This window comes from Talpa occidentalis, unplaced genomic scaffold, assembly GCF_014898055.3.
Source record: "Talpa occidentalis isolate TD23 unplaced genomic scaffold, MPIMG_talOcc4v2.1 talOcc4.14, whole genome shotgun sequence".
Taxonomy (NCBI): Eukaryota; Metazoa; Chordata; class Mammalia; order Eulipotyphla; family Talpidae; genus Talpa; species Talpa occidentalis.
In genome coordinates, this window is record NW_023601433.1 from 29,106,207 (window position 1) to 29,125,745 (window position 19,539).

General features: G+C 40.9%; 1 protein-coding gene across 8 annotated transcripts in view; it reads right to left on the reverse strand.

The window, feature by feature from the left end:
* Positions 1-1,661: 1,661 nt before the first annotated feature.
* The window catches only part of CHRM3 (cholinergic receptor muscarinic 3), a 520,419-nt gene continuing 502,541 nt past the window's right edge, over positions 1,662-19,539 (reverse strand). For all 8 annotated transcript variants that reach the window (XM_054694894.1, XM_054694892.1, XM_054694890.1 and 5 more), the window contains one exon: positions 1,662-4,932. In XM_054694894.1, the coding sequence (XP_054550869.1) occupies positions 3,144-4,913 (1,770 nt within the window). In that variant the 5' untranslated portion in view covers positions 4,914-4,932 and the 3' untranslated portion in view covers positions 1,662-3,143. The remainder of the gene's footprint in view (positions 4,933-19,539) is intronic.

The window sequence follows — 19,539 nt, forward strand, 5'->3', positions numbered from 1 at the left end:
GCCATTTCTAACAGCTGTGCTTTTGTTTTCTCTCTGTTAGAGTCTAGAACTATTACCTGTGAAGGGTTGAGCATAAGTATAGCACAAGACTGAATTTGAAGGATGATTCAGAATAATATGGAGAAGTAGCAGAGACAGCAATGGTAGCACATGGACGGGAGAGAAAAGAACCAAGCGATGTAGGGAACCAGATAGCTCATTTCTCTCCTCCATCGGCCAGGCCCACAGGACAGATTGGGAGAATGTGTGCATGTGTGTGTGCTGAGAAGGATGGTTCATCATGTGTAGTTTATTTTGGGTTTTGTTTTATTTTGCTCTTTCAGTAAAAGTGGATATTCATGAAAGCTCTGTGAACCTAATTCATATGGAATGAAATAGTTTGATTCTTAGTTTGGGATGAAGTAATTTAATTGTATGTGAAAGCTGGATACATCTTTAACGATAAGTCCTTTGAGAAATGCTTGGGTAACCATGGCTGGTGAGACACACTCACTACATCTTTGCTTATACTCCTAAGTTCTCCATAGTCAAAGCAATCTGTCTCCTTATTTTCTGTCTCTGAAAATGACCTGAAATTTGTACACAACTTTCTATAAAAAGTCTGTAAGCAGTATCTAAGAACAATTTTCATCCACAAGAAATTCAAAAGCAATTATATAATTAAACAGTAATAGAAAAGGAGCTAGGCGTGGACTTGTTTTTTTCTGCCATTATGAATATCAGAAGGACGAGGATCAGGAGATAATCACATTTAAGTAAAATTGTTATTAAACTTCCAGGCCTGCCAAAGCTCAGGGTTTCTCTGTTTCTTAAATTTAATTCTCTCTAATTGTTTAAAAATACAGGAAACAGCCCCTTTGAGTGGGAGGCAGTCTAGGAGTTTCAAAAAGGATGGGAATTACTGACGTACTGGGAGACTTGAATCAGCATTCACATATTTATTAGTGCCAGGCCAACTCGAGTAATAAAATATAGATGAGATTGCTCACTAGACGTTTCACAGGTGGGTAACATAACATTCTGGAGTTTGCTATACATGTTAGAAAATAGTCTCTGGTTTTTCTTGTTCTTTGGTTGAATGTGGGCCAAAAAAAAAAAATCCTTCAATTACACTAATTTGCCTTCCCCCCTCCCCACTTTCATGTGATTTCATACACAACGGTGGAGGGTTGCTTTGCTCAGTTCCCATCAGGTTGAACTAAAGAGTGGTTTCAAACATGAATGTTGAAGTTACTGTTGACTTTTTATTACCTAGAAAGAGTTAGGGACCTGCTGGTGGCAGCAGCTGGTTTTGTCTTTTCAGCCCCATGAAAGTTCAATATACCCTACTCATTGCTTTAGTGGACCTCACAGAGTCACTTTCAAAGGACACCATGAATGAAGACCGACAGCAATATTTATCAACATTAAATAAACACTTGGTGAAGTATGCATAAATATTTCTTCATATAAACGTAACACAAAATTAAATAGTTCAGAAACACAGACACCACTGAGTACACGTCCACGTTGTAAAGTCACCTGTAAACACCTGCTCGCACTGAATACAGAAGCAGCTTCTACCCTGGCTCCTTGTTCACAACACGGAGGCCCTGTACAAAGGTGAGATTTCTCCTCAGCCCCCTCCCCTCCCTCCCCCCTCCCAGACAACCCCAGCAAAGGGCAAAGAAGGAACCCCAACAACTATAGCAGCAACACAGATGACAGCAAAAGCAGCACCCCTCCCCTCCCCCAAACAGAACATTTAGCATTTTGGTCAATTCAGAGAATACAAAATCATTTTGGGGAAATGCAAGGAGATCATTTTAGAGTTCTACTTTTTCAACATGAAAGTGGAACACTTTCTTCGGAGCACGTGTGTGGCTTCCTAAATCTCCACCTATCATCAGGTGAAGCCACACAATGAACACCAGAAAGCACTAGCCATAGCTAAGTAACAAAGGTGTAAGCCCTTTTTCGTTTAGAAGGTGCCAGGTGGCAAGAAACTGAATACCGCGTCCTTCACCCCCTCACAAGTGTCTCTTTTGCGCTGCTGTGTGTGACATTCAAACGGGACACTGTTACTGAGTTTCAAGCAGATTAGCTGGAAGAAGATTTTGTTTGGAAATATTCAGATTTGGGGGGTTAATTCAAACATATGGATGTGGCTCATTCTTTGAGCTCTGGCCGGGGTGGGGGGGCAGCGGGGCCCTGACTTGATTGAACTCTTGTTGAGGAGCGCAACAGAGATCACTGACACTCAGAGTCTGGTCAAACAGTAGTGCTGAGCCTGGCTCAGCGGATGGTCCACTCCGCACAGATCTGCCGGGAGCACCTGGCCGCTCGGCTGCACACTCACTAGGGCATTTCGTGGAAAACAGCCCCGGTTTCCAAAACATTATTATACAGGGATTATTTCACTTTTATATCATGTTAGGATCCTAGAGGGTTTCAGTTACCAAGTACTGAAAGCATACATTGCAGTAACAATTTGCTAGTTCAGTGATTCCCATTATATTATATACATTATGTGTTTGTGTGCGGAACTCACACACATATATACTTATATATTTTTATTCGTATGAAACTTGAACTGCACAAAACAGTACTTTGCAAGAATCAAGTCCACAAATAGAGTTTAACAACACACCAAAGAGTAGACGGGAAGCTCTATTGGGACAAGAAGGTTCAGCTTTGCAACTTAAGAAATAATTTCAGAACCATGGATTCACTAGCCTGCCGTGTTCCACGTGGGATCTGGATTGACACTTTGGGGATCCTTAGAAAGAACGTGGCAACGGGTCAGCTAGATATGCTCATCTGAGATTCCAGAGCTAATGGGAGTTGTTCAAAGAACCAAGCAGAAGAATTTGGGTATATAATTAGTATGAAACAATTTTTCTTCCTCTGTAAGAAAAACAATGTCTATTTCAGAATAATTTTTTTTATATTCAGTAATATGCTTTTTTTTTGCTGAATCGGTATTTGACTTTTTATGTTAAAATGGGTTTATTCAATGGATTGGTAAACAGGCAGCTTCTTTCACATCTGGGTGATGAAGACATTTTCATCATCACCAGAAGTCACCCCGCCCTCACCTTACTCCCTCCTAAGGTCTGTGGGCTGATGTGTGCGTATGGTCACTGCGATCGATAAAACTCCCTCTACAAGGCCTGCTCAGGCACGCGCTTGTGGAGAATGACGGACTGTCTCTGCTGGTACTGCTGCTTGCGTCTCTTCCTTTTGTCACACTGGCACAGCAGCAGCATCTTGAAAGTGGTTCTGAATGTTTTGTTGCACAGGGCATAGCACACAGGGTTCACGGTGCTGTTGATGTAGCACAGCCAGTAGCCCAGATTCCAATAAGTTTTGGGGATGCAGCTGTCACAAAAGGTGTTCACCAGAACCATGATGTTGTAGGGGGTCCAGGTGATGATGAAGGCAAGCAGGATGGCGCTGAGGGTCTGGGCTGCTTTCTTCTCTTTGATGAGGGACATCCGTTTCCGCTTAGTGATCTGACTTCTGGTCTTCAGAGCAAACCTCTTGGCCAGAGTGGCTTCCTTGAAGGACAGAGGTAGAGTGGCCGTGGTCTTCCCCACTGAGGAGTTGACGTCAGAGGTCTTGGTTGAGTCCACGGCTGACTCTAGCTGGATGGGAAGCTTAGAGAAACTTTTTTGGAAACTGCCTCCATCATCTATACTCTTCTGGGACTGCAGCTTGCTGGCTTTCCTCTCCAAGTTGGCCATCCCTAGCTCATCAGGCACCTGCAGGTTGTCCGATGAGGGTAATTTGGTGGAGTTGAGAATGGTGCTGTGGCCTGGAAGCTTGAGCACAATCGAATAGATGGCTCTTGTCTCCGAGCCAATGTCCTCCTCATCCGAGGAGGCGGAGTTTTCCAGGGAGGCAGCAGCGTCGTTGTTATTCCAGCTATCGCTGCTGCTGTGGTCTTGGTCCATCTGCTCATCACTGGGCTTCCAGCTCTTGGTGGTGAACCAGAAGTGGCAGCGACCATACTTCCTCCGGGCTGAGCGTTTCACGCTTTGCTGTTGAAGCTCATAGCTGCTGCAGCTTCGAGAACTGCCTGTTGGATGGACAAAGTTTTCTGCCTCTGCTTCTGTCCCAGAGGCTTGCAGTCCAGCAAGCTCTTTGGTTCGTTTTTCGGTTTCCTTATAGATCCTCCAGTATAAAATAGTCATGATGGTGACGGGCATATAAAAGGCAGCGATGGCCGTGCCAAAGGTAATGGTGGGCTCACTGAGGAACTGAATGAAACACTCCCCTGGGGGCACAGTTCTCTTCCCAACGAAGTATTGCCAGAACAGGATGGCAGGAGCCCAGAGGACGAAGGAGATGACCCAAGCCAGACCTATCATCACACCAGCTCTTTTTGTTGTTCGTTTGGCTCGGTAAGTGAGTGGCCTCGTGATAGAAAAGTATCTGTCAAAGCTAATGACCAGGAGATTCATGACCGAGGCGTTGCTGGCCACATAGTCGATAGCAAGCCAGAGGTCACAGGCCAAGTTCCCTAAAGCCCATCGATTCATGATGATGTAGGTAGTAAACAGATTCATGGAAATGACCCCAATGATCAGATCGGCACAAGCCAGGCTTAGGAGGAAGTAGTTGTTGACTGTCTTCAGCTGCTTGTTGACCTTAAATGCCACAATCACTAGGATGTTGCCAATGATGGTCACCAATGCTACCACACCTGTTAAGAATGCAATGAAGACCACTTGCCAGATGGTATGACCTCCCAGAGGGTCACTGGTGGTGTCATTTGGAGAGGAGAAATTCCCAGCTGCTCGAGAAATGTTGTAGCTGCCAAAGTGAGTGACTGTTCTGGAGGACAGGCCTGTCTCTGAGGGGCCCTGTATCCAGGAAGAGCTGATGTTTGGAAACAAAGGCAAGGTTGTATTGTTATTGTGCAAGGTCATTGTGACTCTCTGACATAGTCTGTGGAGAAAGCAGAGAAAAGATGGAGTTAGGAAAATTTCTGCCTTCGTTTGATTTGTTCTTTGCAGTGTATGCTTTAAAAGACATGGAAGACCTAGAATAGGCTGCTGAATTTCAAAGTCACCAAAAACATCAAATTCACTCTCATTTTACAGGTGAAGGGTGTCGGGCAAGCAGAGCTCGATTAGTTCAAAGTGGCACAATTAGCTAGTGCAGGCCCTGAATGTTGTCTTTTCCTTTCTCACTTTCTACATTTCTAAATATATACTACATACACGTTCGCGTGATATTGTTACCAAACAAAATCATTCTTTTTTCAAAAGGTCATCTCTTATTTCAAAGGGGAGGGAAACTATATTAGAATTTTATATAATACTGATCCATAATAGCTTCATAATCACACTATTGATACATTAATCTCATTCATTTGGACTTGATCCACCTATGTTAGGTTTCTGACATAAGGGACTATAAGATGATTCCAGCCATCTAAGCCTCTGTGGAACCCAGAGCAAGGGCAGAAATAAAATGTAAACCACTTCACATTAGAGCATCTCTTTAAAAAGAGATAGAAAAAGTAACGTATTGGTTCCTTGTAATGTTTGATGACAGTATATTAGCAACTATCTTATAGTTGATTATATGTTAACCTTTTACCAGGATGTTTTCAACTGACCAAACAAATTTAGACTATTTCTAGTATTTAGATAGTTTTTAACTTTAGTGATGAAAAAGTATTTTGACAAAACACACATACATTCATCTATAAATCATTGCAAACACTTTTAAATAATAAAAATAATTGCAATGAATGCCTCACCAGTAAGAATCCCTTGATGTCATGGACAAGCCTTGGTTGGGAACTGCTCTTCCTCTTGGAATCCCCAGGACACAAGTGGCCCAGGAATTCTCACATCACCAACTGATATGACCTTTATTCAGGAACTCATTCCTCTGTGGGTGTCATTCTATGAATTCAATGTTTTATGATCCCAGCAAAAAATGTATTGTGAACACTTCTGTTGCGTTGTGACTCTTGGTTAACAAAGAACTCAACTGAAAACTGTTACATACAAATAGGCATGCACATTACTAAGGCGAGGTTCCTAGATCAAGCGCCTACATACTGCATGTTAGAGTCGCTTTCAAAGGAGAGTCCTTTGGAAAGGCTTTATGGTGGAATGGGAAGACTTCAGAGTCCCAAAAGCATACCTTCAAATCTCAAATCAACTGGTTCTGGAGGGGGGATCTTGGGTGTTATTTAAGATATCCCAGTACAAATGGGAATGAAATTGCTACCCCATTAAAAATGGAAATGAAATTGCTACCCCATTAAAAATGGAAATGAAATTGCTCTCCATAATGGAAATAAATTTTCAATAGATTCAACCTAGGGTTCAATAGTGAGTAGTAAGAGAAACTCTATTTCTTACCAAAATGTTTTCATATATAAAATATTTAGACTAGGGCCTCCCTGGTGGCGCAGCGGTTGAATGCTGGGTTGCGAAGCTGCCCGCAGCCTCTGCAGCGCCGGTTCGATCCCTGGCTGCTCCCCGGCCACTGGAGGAGGGTCCCGCATGGCACGCAGACCTCTCCTGCCACCCGCTGCTCCCCTCAGCAGTGTACTTCAGTCCTTCTGCCTGCTCTGCTCCCTGCTCTGGCTCTGGTGAATCCTCTCACCCTCCCGCGCTTCTGACTGTACCCAGTGCTTGTATAAATAAATAAATAAATCTTTAAAAAAACATTTAGACTAGAATCTGGCACAGATTATATGTTGCAGAAGGATGGTGCTTGCTATTATTATTTTATTGTTCTTATTATTGGACAATGAACTTTCTTTGCTTTGGTGACCAGGATGCCCAGAGTTCAATTAAGTGCAATAGGAAATGATGGTAGAGAGTAATGGTCACTTACTATGCGTTTGACATGTGCAAATACTTATATACATTATTTCATTTAATCCTTATAATGACCACGTTTTACAGGGAACGGAGACACAAACTAATTTGCCCAGGTATTCAAGTTAACACCTAGGGGTGGAAGGTGGCAGAGATTCTCATCCAGACAATCTGAGTTTTTAATGGAAACCTTCATGTTTAATTCTGACATTAATACTGCTTCTCTATCAGCTCATTCCAGGTGCTGCATAGAACCAGTTCTTCCTACTGGCGAAGGCTCATTATGCATGTTAAAGTGGAATTGAAGTGCTTTAAAAAGTTAATTGTGGGGCCTCCCTGTTGGCACACGGGGTTAAGACGCAACCTATGAAGTTGGCCGCAGCCACTGCAGCACGAGTTCAATCCCCAGACAGGGAGCTACACACATGGTGCAGCAGACCTCTCTTGGCTCGCCCGCTGCTCCCCTCAGCAGTGTATTTCAGTCAATCTGCCTGTTGTGCTCCCCACTCTGTCTCTGGAGAGTCCTCTCACCTCCCCGCACCTCTGGCCTGTACCCCAGTTCCCAGTTCTTGTATGCATAAATAAATAAATCTTAAAAAAAGTTAATGCAATACTATTTGTCACCTAAAAGATGGGCAAAATGGAAATGATTTGATACACACAGTGTTGACAACAGAGTGAGGGAAGTGGTCAATTGGTCTTGGTTGCAGTGTAAACTGGTCAACAATTTGAAAGGTAACTTGGTATGTGTCAAAATAAAAATGCACAAAATCCCAAGAACTGCCCACATCGTGTGTGTGTATATAACATATATGTATGGGCCTCCCCTGGTGGCGCAGCGGTTGAGCGCTGGGCTGCAAAGCTGCCCACAGCCTCTGCAGCACCGGTTCGATCCCCGGCCACCGGCGAGGGTCCCACATGGCACGCAGACCTCTCCTGCCACGCCCGTTGCTCCCTTCAGCAGTGAATTTTGTCAGTCTGCCTGTTCTGTTCCCTGCACTGTCTCTGGTGAATTCTCTCACCCTCCCATGCTTCTGACTGTACCCAGTGCTTGTATACATAAATAAATAAATCTTTAAAAAAATATATATGTATTATGTTGGATGCACACAAAAAATATGCACACTTTTATATACATTTATATATACCCCAACACTATTTGAAATAGTAAAAAAAGAAAATAGTCTAAACATTCTAATACATTATTCTAATACAGAGAATAGTTTAAAAACCCCTATAAAATCTATCATTGTTTTCCCATTACAGGTAAATTATTTTTTCTTCTTTATTTCTTTTTACTTTTCTAGGCTTTATTAAGTGTGATCAACTCATCCTTGTCTCCAACTGCCCCTCACGGAGGTGGATGCCCGTATGTGGGAAATGCTACATGTTGCTAGGGGCACTTGAGCATTTATTTTTTTTCTAAGATACATATATAGAATATCTATCTACTCTTTTTAAAAATTTATTAATTTTTTACATCAGTGTTCATTTTTAAACAATGTTTGCTTCCCCTCCCCCACCCCACCCACCCAGGTGTAGTCCCCATAGAGTTTCCTTCACCAATGCACCTGTGCACCATCACCTCAGTCCCCTGTGCTCCTCCCTCCCTCCCTCTCATCCCTCTTCCTCCTCCTCCCCTGCAGTATGTCTGGTTTATAATTGTCTGTTTTTGTTTTGTTGTGTTTTGTATTGTTACTGTTTTTTTTACACTGATGTCTTATTTGGTTCCCCTATATTCCTGCTATAAGTGAAACCATCTGATATTTTTCTTTTTCCTTCTGACTTATTTCACTGAACATAAATCCTTCTAGCTCCACCCATGTTGCTGCAAATGGCATGAGTTTATCTTTTTTGATTGCTGAGTAATATTCCATTGTGCATATATGCCACGTCTTCTTGATCCAGTCATCTATTTTTGGGCATTTGGGTTGTTGCCAGGTTTTACCTATTGTAAATAGTGCTGCAATAAACACAGGGGTGCAGGTGTTGTTTTGAATTAATGTTTTTGTGTCCTTTGGGTAGAGAATATCTACTTGCTCTTGCTCACTCCACCCAGATCCCAGGAACCATAGTTCGAAAGGTGTCTGTTTTGGTATCTTCCCCCATTATTCCTTTAATAAATATGGACAAGAACAGACCTGTCTTTAATCAGAATCCTCAGCTTAATGTCCTGACTCTGAGGTCAATAACTATTTTTAAAAAAATTTTATTTATTTATTTATTTATTTATTCATACAAGCACTGGGTACAGTCAGAAGCGCGGGAGGGTGAGAGAATTCACCAGAGCCAGAGAGGGAAGCAGAGCAGGCAGAAGGACCAAAGCACACTGCCGAGGGGAGCGGCGGGCTGCAGGAGAGGTCTGTGCGCTATGTGGACCCTCCTCCAGTGGCCGGGGAGCAGCCGGGGATCGAACCGGCGCTGCAGAGGCTGCGGGCAGCTTCGCAACCCAGCGCTCAACCTCTGTGCCACCGGGGAGGCCCCGAGGTTAATAACTATTCTATTGGGGTGTCTAGGATGCTTCTTCAATGTCTTGCACTCATATGCTCAAATAAGTATTACTTTTATTTACCTTACCACCCTCTGCATGCCTTTCTTTTTCCTGCACCAGATCCTCACTAAATTTTAAATGTAGTCTCTGATAGCTATTATCTTTCTTTTTTTAAGATTTATTTTATTTTTATGCATACAAGAACTGGGGTACAGGCAGAGGTGCAGGGTGGGGGGTGGTGGTAAGAGGATTCAGCAGAGATAGAGTGGGGAACAGAACAAGCAGATTGACTGAAATACACTGCTGAGGGGAGAAGTGGGCGAGTCAGGAGAGGTCTGCTGCGCCATGTGGGTAGCTCCCTGGCTTGCAGTGGCTGCGGTTAGCTTCATAGGTTGTTTCTTAACCACTTGCGCCACCAGGGAGGCCCCTGATAGCCTTTATCTTTCCAACATTTTTATTCCAATGTTTCCTGGACATAGTAGCTAAGTTTTCTTGCCCGCTACTTGGACTATTTTACATTCCATTGTACATATTTCACTTTCTCCTATTCCCCTCTCTCACCCTAGTGTGCTCTGAATCTCACATAATTATCTACAATTATTAAAACCTTTTGAATTCTTTAAAAGTTTAAATCCCTTTCTAGGTCTCTGTTCAAATATCCTGTGGAATTTGATAATGTTTGATAGACTTATTTTCATCACATACCTTTTTATTATAAATAAGCATGATAATCATTAATCCTTGTGCTTTTGTGTAGATAACACTTCATATTTATTTTCTTTTTCTGTCAATAATATTGTGCAGTGAATGTCTGTTATTTGTCATTTCTCCAGCCATTCTTTTGGAACTGGTCTGACATCCATGGCGTGTATTTAAAAGGATTGGTCTCGACTCCTCTAACTCAACAACGGGTCTGAAGAACATGCAGATGGGAACAATAAGAGTAAATTTTGTGACTTGATGTGAATGCCAAAAAGAGAGGGTGATTTTCTGTTCTTTAGGATTCCAAGATGCTGGTGACCCTATTTATATCCATATGGGAAATCTGAGAAGCAAGCAAGCAGAGGACAAACATGGAAAGAGAGATGGGAGGAGTGTGGGGGACAGTTGCACGATCATGGTATCCTTTCAAACTTGGACCTAGTCACTTGTGAAGTCAATTCCGCTACCTTGACCTTGTCAATTAAGTAACAACCATTTCCCGTGTTACTTAGATTACCTGACATAAGGTAATGCCACTTGCAACTGTCACTGTCATTAATACCATCAATACTTCCCATGTTTGTAAATGTACTAGCAAATTAATTTGCTCAGTGAACTGATATTAGTGAAGAACGAAAGTAGAAAATTTGGAAATAGATTGAAGATCAGTTTTTCTCTTTCAGTTCATTTCATCCTATGAATCTGTAGAGCACCACACATTGTGTAATATTCTAGTCCAATTATTCTTTTTTGGAATACACAATATAAAGGCACTATAACTGAGGAAAGACACCTATGGGTCAGGGTAGTTCTTTATATTGGGTTCACCACACACCTGTTTGATGTGCCTGGAGTCCTGACTAATCACTAGAAACCCTGGGAATCACAGCTGTCAGACAGGTGATCTTTGACCTGAATTCTTTGGCATATCTTCCAGTGGACATTGTTCTTTTAATTCAACATTATTTCAATATCTAATACTCCTTAAAAGTTTCAGAAATGTGCTTTCTCTTCTGTGTAAAATTTTCTAGTTTCTGTTCATCATGCAATGCATATAAATTATGACCTGAACAAAAATTTTAATGTTACAAAAAACCTATTAAAGGAGAATGACCTACAGCATCCCAAAGGTCAATAATTAATGAGTTAAGAGTTAACAGCCAGGGCCTCCCCGGTGGCACAGCAGGTTGAGTGCAGTGCTGTGAAGCTTTCCACAGCTTCCGTAGTGCAGGTTTGATTCCGCGCCAGCCAGAGAGATACCTACATGGCGTGGTAGACCTCTCTTGTTTCGCCTGCTGCTCCCCTCAGCATTGTATTTTGGTCAATCTGCCTGTTCTGCTCCCAGCTCTGTCTCTGGTGAATTCTCTTACCCTCCCGCGCCATGCACTCTAGACGACTACACTCCAAGTTTCTTCTATTACCTTCATATGTGAAAGTACAAAGGATGTGAATCTGGTAATGAACGTGTTGTTGAGGAAAAGAAAGCATTTTGAATAGGAGTTGGAAAACATAAACAAAGCACAAAGCTAAAACACATTATTACTTACAGTTATGAGGGAAGAAAGGTCTAAGAAATCACGATGCTACAATATAGTAAGATACAGCTGCATCACTTCTATTAATGAATATGCTTTTGTTATACTAATAACTTTTTATTGGAAAGCAACAAAATATAGTTGAAACACCATACAGTCTTTGGATGTTGGCTGACTAGGGTTTGAGTCTGGGTTGGTTCACAAAGAATATAAACCTGGAGAATACCTGACTCCACTGAGATCACACTTCTTCAATTTTACATCTGGATTACCTATATGGAACTACAAAGGACCCTGAATAGCTAATGCAATCTTGAGAAAGAGGAATTAAGTCAGAGACATCAAACTTCCTGATTTCAAGATATATTACAAAACTATATTAATTAAAAGAATATGGTACTGTCCTAAAGATGGAAAAAATATACTGAAGTAATCAAACAAATCTTAGAAATAAGTCCATGTATTTATGGTCAACTGTCTTTGACAGGCATGTCCAGAATTCACAATGGGGGAAAGGGTAATCTCTTCAACAAATGATATTGGTTCAATATCATGACTTTTAAAGGAATTATGTGGGACCCTTATCTGACAATACACATAAAAATCCACTCAAAATGGGTTAAAGACTTAGATATCAGACCTAAAACCATAAAAATTTCTAAAAGGGGGTAAATTTTCATGACATTGTTCTTGTCAATGATTATGGGTATGATACCCAGACAACAGGCAACTAAAGCAAAACTAGTTATGAGGGACTAAGAAGCTTCTGCACAGCCCAGAAACTAATCAACAGAATGAAAGGCAACAAATGGACTGGAAGAAAATATTTACAAACCACTTGTTGGATATGGAGTTAATTTGAAAACTATATTAGGAGGGCCTCCCCAGTGGCGCAGTGTTGCGAAGCTGCCCGCAGCCTCTGCGGCACCGGTTTGATCTCCGGCTGCTCCCCGGCCACCGGAGGAGGGTCTCACATGGCGCACAGACCTCTCCTGCCACCCGCTGCTCCCCTCAGCAGTGTACTTCCATCCTTCTGCCTGCTCTGCTCCCTGCTCTGACTCTGGTGAATTCTCTCACCCTCCCACGCTTCTGACTGTGCCCAGTGCTTGTATAAATAAATAAATAAATCTAAAAAAAAAAAAAAAACTACATTAGGAACTTCAACAACTCAATAGCAAAAAACAAAAAGGCAAACAAAACAAAACAAAAACAAATAAAAAAACAAAACAAAACCCTGTTAAAAATAGGCAAAGGACAAGAAGAGACATTTTCCCAAAGAAGAGTTGGCCAAGTATATGAAAAGAGGCTCAATGTCACTAATAATCAGGGAAATTCCAATCAAAACCACAATAAGATATCACCTCTTAACTGTCAGGATGGCTGTTATTAAAAAACAAAAAGCTAACACAATTTTCTTCAGGATGTGGAGAAACTGGAAATCTTGTACATTGTTGGTAGGAATGTACAATGATGCAGCCACTATGGAAATGTTTTGTAATGGTCTCACTCATAGCAGGAATTTAGAAAACCTAAATAAGGGAGCAGGAAAAAAACTAATTATAATAAAGTAATAAAGTAAAAATCAAAATTAACAAGCAACTATAAAGGATCCCACCTCTGTTTTTTTAATCCGAAAGAACTGAAATTGGCATTTCAAGATATATAAGCATTTCCATATTTATAATAGCTCAAGATATAGAAACAACTAGGTATCTATGAACAGATGAATGGATAAAGGAAATAGGTGTGTATTTACAATGGAATATCATTCTACCTTTATAAATAAGGAAATCCTGAAATATGTTCATCTAATAACATGGTTGAATCTTGAGGACATTATGCTTAGGGAAATCAGGCCAAATGCTATATTATAATTATCATTATTCAGATATCTTATATAAGGTAGAAATAGACAGTAGAGTTGTGGTTTCTAGGGTGGGGAACCCAAGGAGTCACTCTTCATTGAGTGTAAAGTTATTCAAAATGAGTAAGTTCTGGAGAGCTGCTACATAACATTGTGCCTATCGCTGACAGTATTGTAGTAAACAATTACAAAATTAAGAGGGTAGATCTTGTGTTAGATGCTTTTATGGAAATAAAAGCAAATAAACAAACACAAATTCCTGGAATACCATCACCTATCTGTATGTCAATTTCTCATGTCTACAGGGTTGACTTATTACTATAGAAACACAGGAAAAAAGAAAGCATATCATGTCCAATTTTCACTTGTAGAGTAGACTTTAAATACTCCAGAGTATTTACTTTAGAGATACTTTAGAGATAAGGTCTTCTAAACTGCAAACACTTAGGACTTTGAGCATTGAAAAATGGTGTATTGGACTAAACATCAGGCAAATAAGAAAGATTCCCCTTACCCCATTGAGATTCCCCCATGTCTACAACTACTACAAAACAGATTTGGCAGGATCAATTGACAATGTAAAGGTACGTACAACATGAGCTAGCAATTTAATTTATGGGTATTCAGTCCTCTAGAAATTCTTGTATACACATGCACACATGAGATGTGCATAGAGATGCTTGCTCAACCCTCCGTCATCAGAACAAAATTAGGAAATTCTAAAAGACCAACAGTTAGGGATGGAAAAAAAAATCTGGTAATACATAAAGGGGAACACTATACAGTAGATAAAAATAGTGTAGCTCTAAAACTACATTATTGAACAAGAAAAGCAAGTTGTGGGGTGATGAAAACAACATGATATGATTTAGGTAATAAAACATATACAACAATAGTATATATCTTATGTAAATATTTATATATTTAAAATGATGATAGAAAGATGCATGCAAATCATATATTAGCAGTGATGTCTTGGACAGGAAACATGATTAGGGTTGAGAGTGAGAGAGAAAGGGGTCTTTAACTTAACGGTAATGTTTCTAATGAGGAAAAAAATAAATGCATTTCTAAAGTCAAAGTTATGTGGAGAAAGAATTAATATTTTTTATTTATTTTATTTTTAAATAAATAATTTATTTTTAACTGAGGTAATAATGGGGTACAGCTATCAGGTATTGCCACCACAGTGCACCCACCACCAACTCACCCATATTCCACCACCATAGACCATTGTTCTTCCTTCCCTTTTTGTCTCTTATCCTCCAACCACCCTCCCCCCTCCCCTTGGTGCTTCAGTTGTATAGTCAGCTATCACGGGTTAGTTTTTCAGCTTGACTTCATCTGACTATTAATTTAGTTACTTTATATCCCACATATTAGTGACATCATCCAGCATTTATCTTTCTCCTTCTGAACTTATTTCACTTAGCATTATCCTTTCAAGCTTTTGCCATGTTGCCACAAATGGCATGAATTTATCTTTTTTGATTGCTGAGTATTATTCCATTGTGTATATATACCACATCTCCTTGATCCACTCATCTGTTCTGGGGCACTTAGGTTGTTTCCATAGTTTAGCTGTAGTAAACAGTGCTGCAATAAACATGAGGGTGCAAGTTTCCTTTTGAATTAGTGTTTCTGGATTTTTGGGATAGATGCCTAAGAGTGGAATACTAGGTTGAATGGCAGATGTTTAGTGTCTTGAGACACCTCCATACTGCTTTCCATAGGGTCAGATCAGTTTGCATCCCCACCAGCAGTGTAGGAGGGTTCCCTTTTCTTGTGGAGAAAGAATAAAAAGGGGCAAGATGGTGATGGTCACCAGAAAGAACTGGATTCATGCCTTCGAGCCCAATAATGGTTCAAAATGGGGAGTGAGTCACAGGAACAAAATGAGTCTGATAAATATAGGTGATACAAGACTTAATGGAGTTCTTTGCCACAACCCTTCCTGGCCGGTCCAGTGATGATAGCCTGACTGTTCTCCGGGTCACTGCAGCAGAAACGCAGGCAACCTAAATGCACTGAGCAGTGCCTCTTCCTCCATCTTGTCTCCAGACCAGAATGCAGTCAGGCTGATGCCTTGATTTCAAATCTGTGAAACCCTGGGCTGGATACCCAACTACCACTGAGAACTGTGAGACCATAAAGGGGTAGTGCTGTTAAGCTGCTAAGTTTGTGGTAATTTACTATATAGAATGGGGTCTGAAAACACACATTTAACTTTTGTTATACAAAAGTGACATTCCTTATCTTGCTTATCTGAATGGTGGACTGAAAAGATTCCATACACTTTATATCTCAGTGGCCAGTAAATCCTAGTTCTCCTGTGGGTCATGGATTTTCTTTCCCCCACCACTGCAGAACAGTGTCTTCTCACCACAGCCAAGGGCGGGGGGTGCATGTCTGGTGCTCCCCAGTCTAGTGGCAGCAAGGCTGCAGTTCTATCTTTTTTAAAAAAGATTCATTTATTTATTTATGTATACAAGAACTGGGGTGTAGTATGGAGGTGCGGGGTTGAGAGGATTCACCAGAGTTAGAGTGGGGAGCAGATTAGGTGGATCTAATGAATTACATTGCTGAGGGGAGCAGTGAGTAAGACACGAGAGGTCTGCTGCCCAACATGTGGGTCAGCTCCCTGGCCGGGGATTGAATTCAGGCCTTCCTTAGTGGTGATAGCAAGACTTAGACTCTAGGCTATCAAGGAGGCCCTGCACTTCTATCTTGTAAGAGGATGTCCCTATGTGACCAGGAAACAAGATCTCTTTCTCCTCCTCTGCTCTTCTCTCAGGTACATCCACCTGAGAGCTTTTCCATCGCCTCCTTGGCTCTTGCACCGTGTCAGATTCTCATTAATAGGATCCTTGCCCTCTGGAGTCTCAACAATTAAGGTCTGGTTGGGACACGGTATGACAACAGAAGAAACTGATCAGAAGGTCATAAGGACATCAATAAAGAATATTTAAAATACTTACTACGTACACCAGTAAGAATGGCACATATTAAAAAAAACTAGCAACAACAAATGTCGGCAAGGATGTGGAGGATGTGGGAGTGCAAACTGGTCCAACCACTATGGAGAGCTGTGTGGAGATTTCTGGACCTACTAAACATAGAGCTTCCATATGATCCAGCAATTCCACCCCTAGGTATTTACCCAAAGGATACAGAAACATTAATTCAAAAGGGCACCGGCACCCCTATGTTTATAGCAGCACTATTTACAACAGCTAAGCTATGGAAACAACCCAAATGCCCAAAAATAGATGACTGGATCAAGAAGATGTGGTACATATACACAATGGAATATTACTCAGCAATCAAAAAAGATACACTCATGCAATTTGCAGCAACATGGATGGAGCTGGAAGGGATCATGCTCAGTGAAATAAGCCAGAAAGAAAAAGAAAAATACCGGATGGTCTCACTCATAGCAGGAATTTAGAAAACCTAAATAAAGGATCAGGAAAAGGACTAATTAATACAAAGTGAAAATCAAAATCAACAAGCAACTATAAATCAGAGCCACACTATGGTGGGGGTCAAAATAAGGGGGTGGGAATTGTATGGGGACTATAACCAAATGAAAATGTATACATTGTGCAAAAATGAAAAATGTTGTAAAAAATATATAAAATAAAATGTATGTAGAATGTAAAAAAAAAGTATAGTCTTACATTATCAGCATGGAGTCACCTTAGACGCCTGCTAAAAGTGCAGAAATCTGTGTGCAGGATAAGCCAGCATTACTGACAAGTTTGCACCCAATCCCATACATAGACACGCATCCCTCCCCGCAATGACCTTGTGTAAATTAAAACACAGTGTGCCATTAAAAAAATAAAAAAATAAAAATATTTACTAGACATGAAAGTTACTTAATGTCTTTATGTATAATTATCTTTTCATAAGTAATATCTTATGTCTCAGAATGTTCTTTCAAGTGTTTTAGATGCAACTCAAATGAAACAATAATTAATTTGGACTAGAAGCCTTCTGTTTAAGATGATTTTCTGAAAAGATGGTATCATTTTCTATTCTCAATACACTTTTCCTCATCCTGACTCAACAGCTTCTATGCTGTAGAGTTAGTATATTTGGCATCAAGGGAGCTCACAGTCTCCATTCCTTGACTTAAATTGGCAAAGAGTGCTGAGGGAAGTCTTGCTCAGGGAGAAAGTGGTGATGGGAACAGACCCCTTTAAGCCTAATGGTTTGGGCACTTTCCAAGTACCCAGGCAGGAGTTCTAGGACTACAGATGGCATAACGGGCATGGGGATGTTGAGGAAGGAGCAGGAGAGGTGTCTGACTCTGTATCCTCTCTAGGATCTAGAGAAGGTTGTTGCTCCATCAGGGTAGCTGGGGCCGCTGGGGGTTCAGGGACACATGCAGGACATAGCTGTGGGTCTGTTCTAGCCTCAGACTTCAAGCAAGGTATACAAAACTGAACAAGCAAGGTATACAAAACTGAACACTCCTGGATTCTGGAAGGAGGGCTCTGTTTCCAGGTGGCTTAGTTACGTCTGTGTCTCTACAGTAAGTTGGTTCTTCACTTCATTTAGGAGTGCATATACTTTTAGAGCACTTTTTTTTTTTTTAATACAAGAGCTGGGGTATAGGCCAGAGGCTTCGGAGGGTGAGAGGATTCACCAGAGACAGAGAGAGGAGCAAAACAGGCAGATGACTGAATGAAGCACACTGCTGAGGGGAGCAGCGGGCGAGACAGGAGAGGTCTGACGTGCCATGTGGGATTCTCCCCTGGCAGCCGGCTAGGATTGAACTCGCGCTGCAGAGGCTGCGGACAGCTCCACAGCGCCGTGCTCAACCTGCTGCGCCACCAGGGAGGCCCATTCCAGACCACTTTCAGTGTAATGTATTTAAAAAAGCACAAATAAAACTGATATACTTAAGTTTTTAAAAAAGTAAGCCAGGAGCCAATTAGTGGGCTGATATAAGAATAAAAGAAGAAAAGAAATAGAATTGAATTGAATAGGATAAACCCAAATGCATCACGTAATTGACAATAAAAATGTTATCTAAAAGTTCTATTCATACACACAAACATACACATTCATGTATATAGCCATGATTAAAATGTGTTTTATACCATGGGTCATGTTTAAGGCCATACATTCCTCCGTCTGGGTAGCGGAGAGGCTATTTAATTAATATTTAAAATATGTAAAAGAGAAAATGTGGAAAAAATCAAAAGTACTAAGTTTCAGGGGAAGTGAAGAGTAGTTATGAGAAATTTACTCCCTAGTTATAGAATAAAATTGTCTAGGATTACAAGTCTGTAAAACATATAGGTACCTCTTTAAAATTAAAGTGTAAACATACAATGCTAAAAGACATTGCGAAAGTACATAGATGCCAATATAAAATGCCAAAATAAATGTGAGTTATTTTTTTAAAAATGATGAATTCCCAGGAGACAAACTCATTTTATTTCTTCTAAGCTATCTTGGCAGTACCTATTCTTAAAAAAAAAAAAAAAAAAGATTGGAGGCTCTTAATTTTTAAACTTCCTGAACTAACTGAAAATATGTGAGCTTTTTCTGGAAGCATACATTAATTCTGCCTCGATCTTACTATTACTTAAATTATGTAGGGCCAGGGGAAAAAACCCAAAAATGTCTGCAGTTTGCAAGCAGGCTTTTTCCTAAGACCAGTTATTTAGTGCTTCTATATTCAGAATCCCACATGCACCATTTTTCAGGCTTGTTTGGGTCTCTCTTTGACTGCCTTCTTTGCTCAGAATGTCTGTTTTCTGTCATAATTCATTAAGGTATTCAGCAGCTAAAGTGACTTTCCTAAAAGCGATCTTGGGAAGGTGAAAGGAAGTGACACAGTCTGCCACTAGGTGGCAAGGCAGACCCACAGAACAACCTCTCCGTGCAAAAGGCAGTGGCTTCCGCCCAGCCAGGGACCTAGAACTTCGCCTGAGTTCAGTTCCGCGCTTGGAGGAGGATATCGAATAGGATCAACAACCCCTGGGCAACCCATCGTGTCTCTGAAGGGGATCATATTTTTCCAGACTTGCAAAGTCAAAATAAAACTTAACTCTTGTTATTAATTTCAAGTTGCAAAGAGGAGCGATCTGCCCTAATACG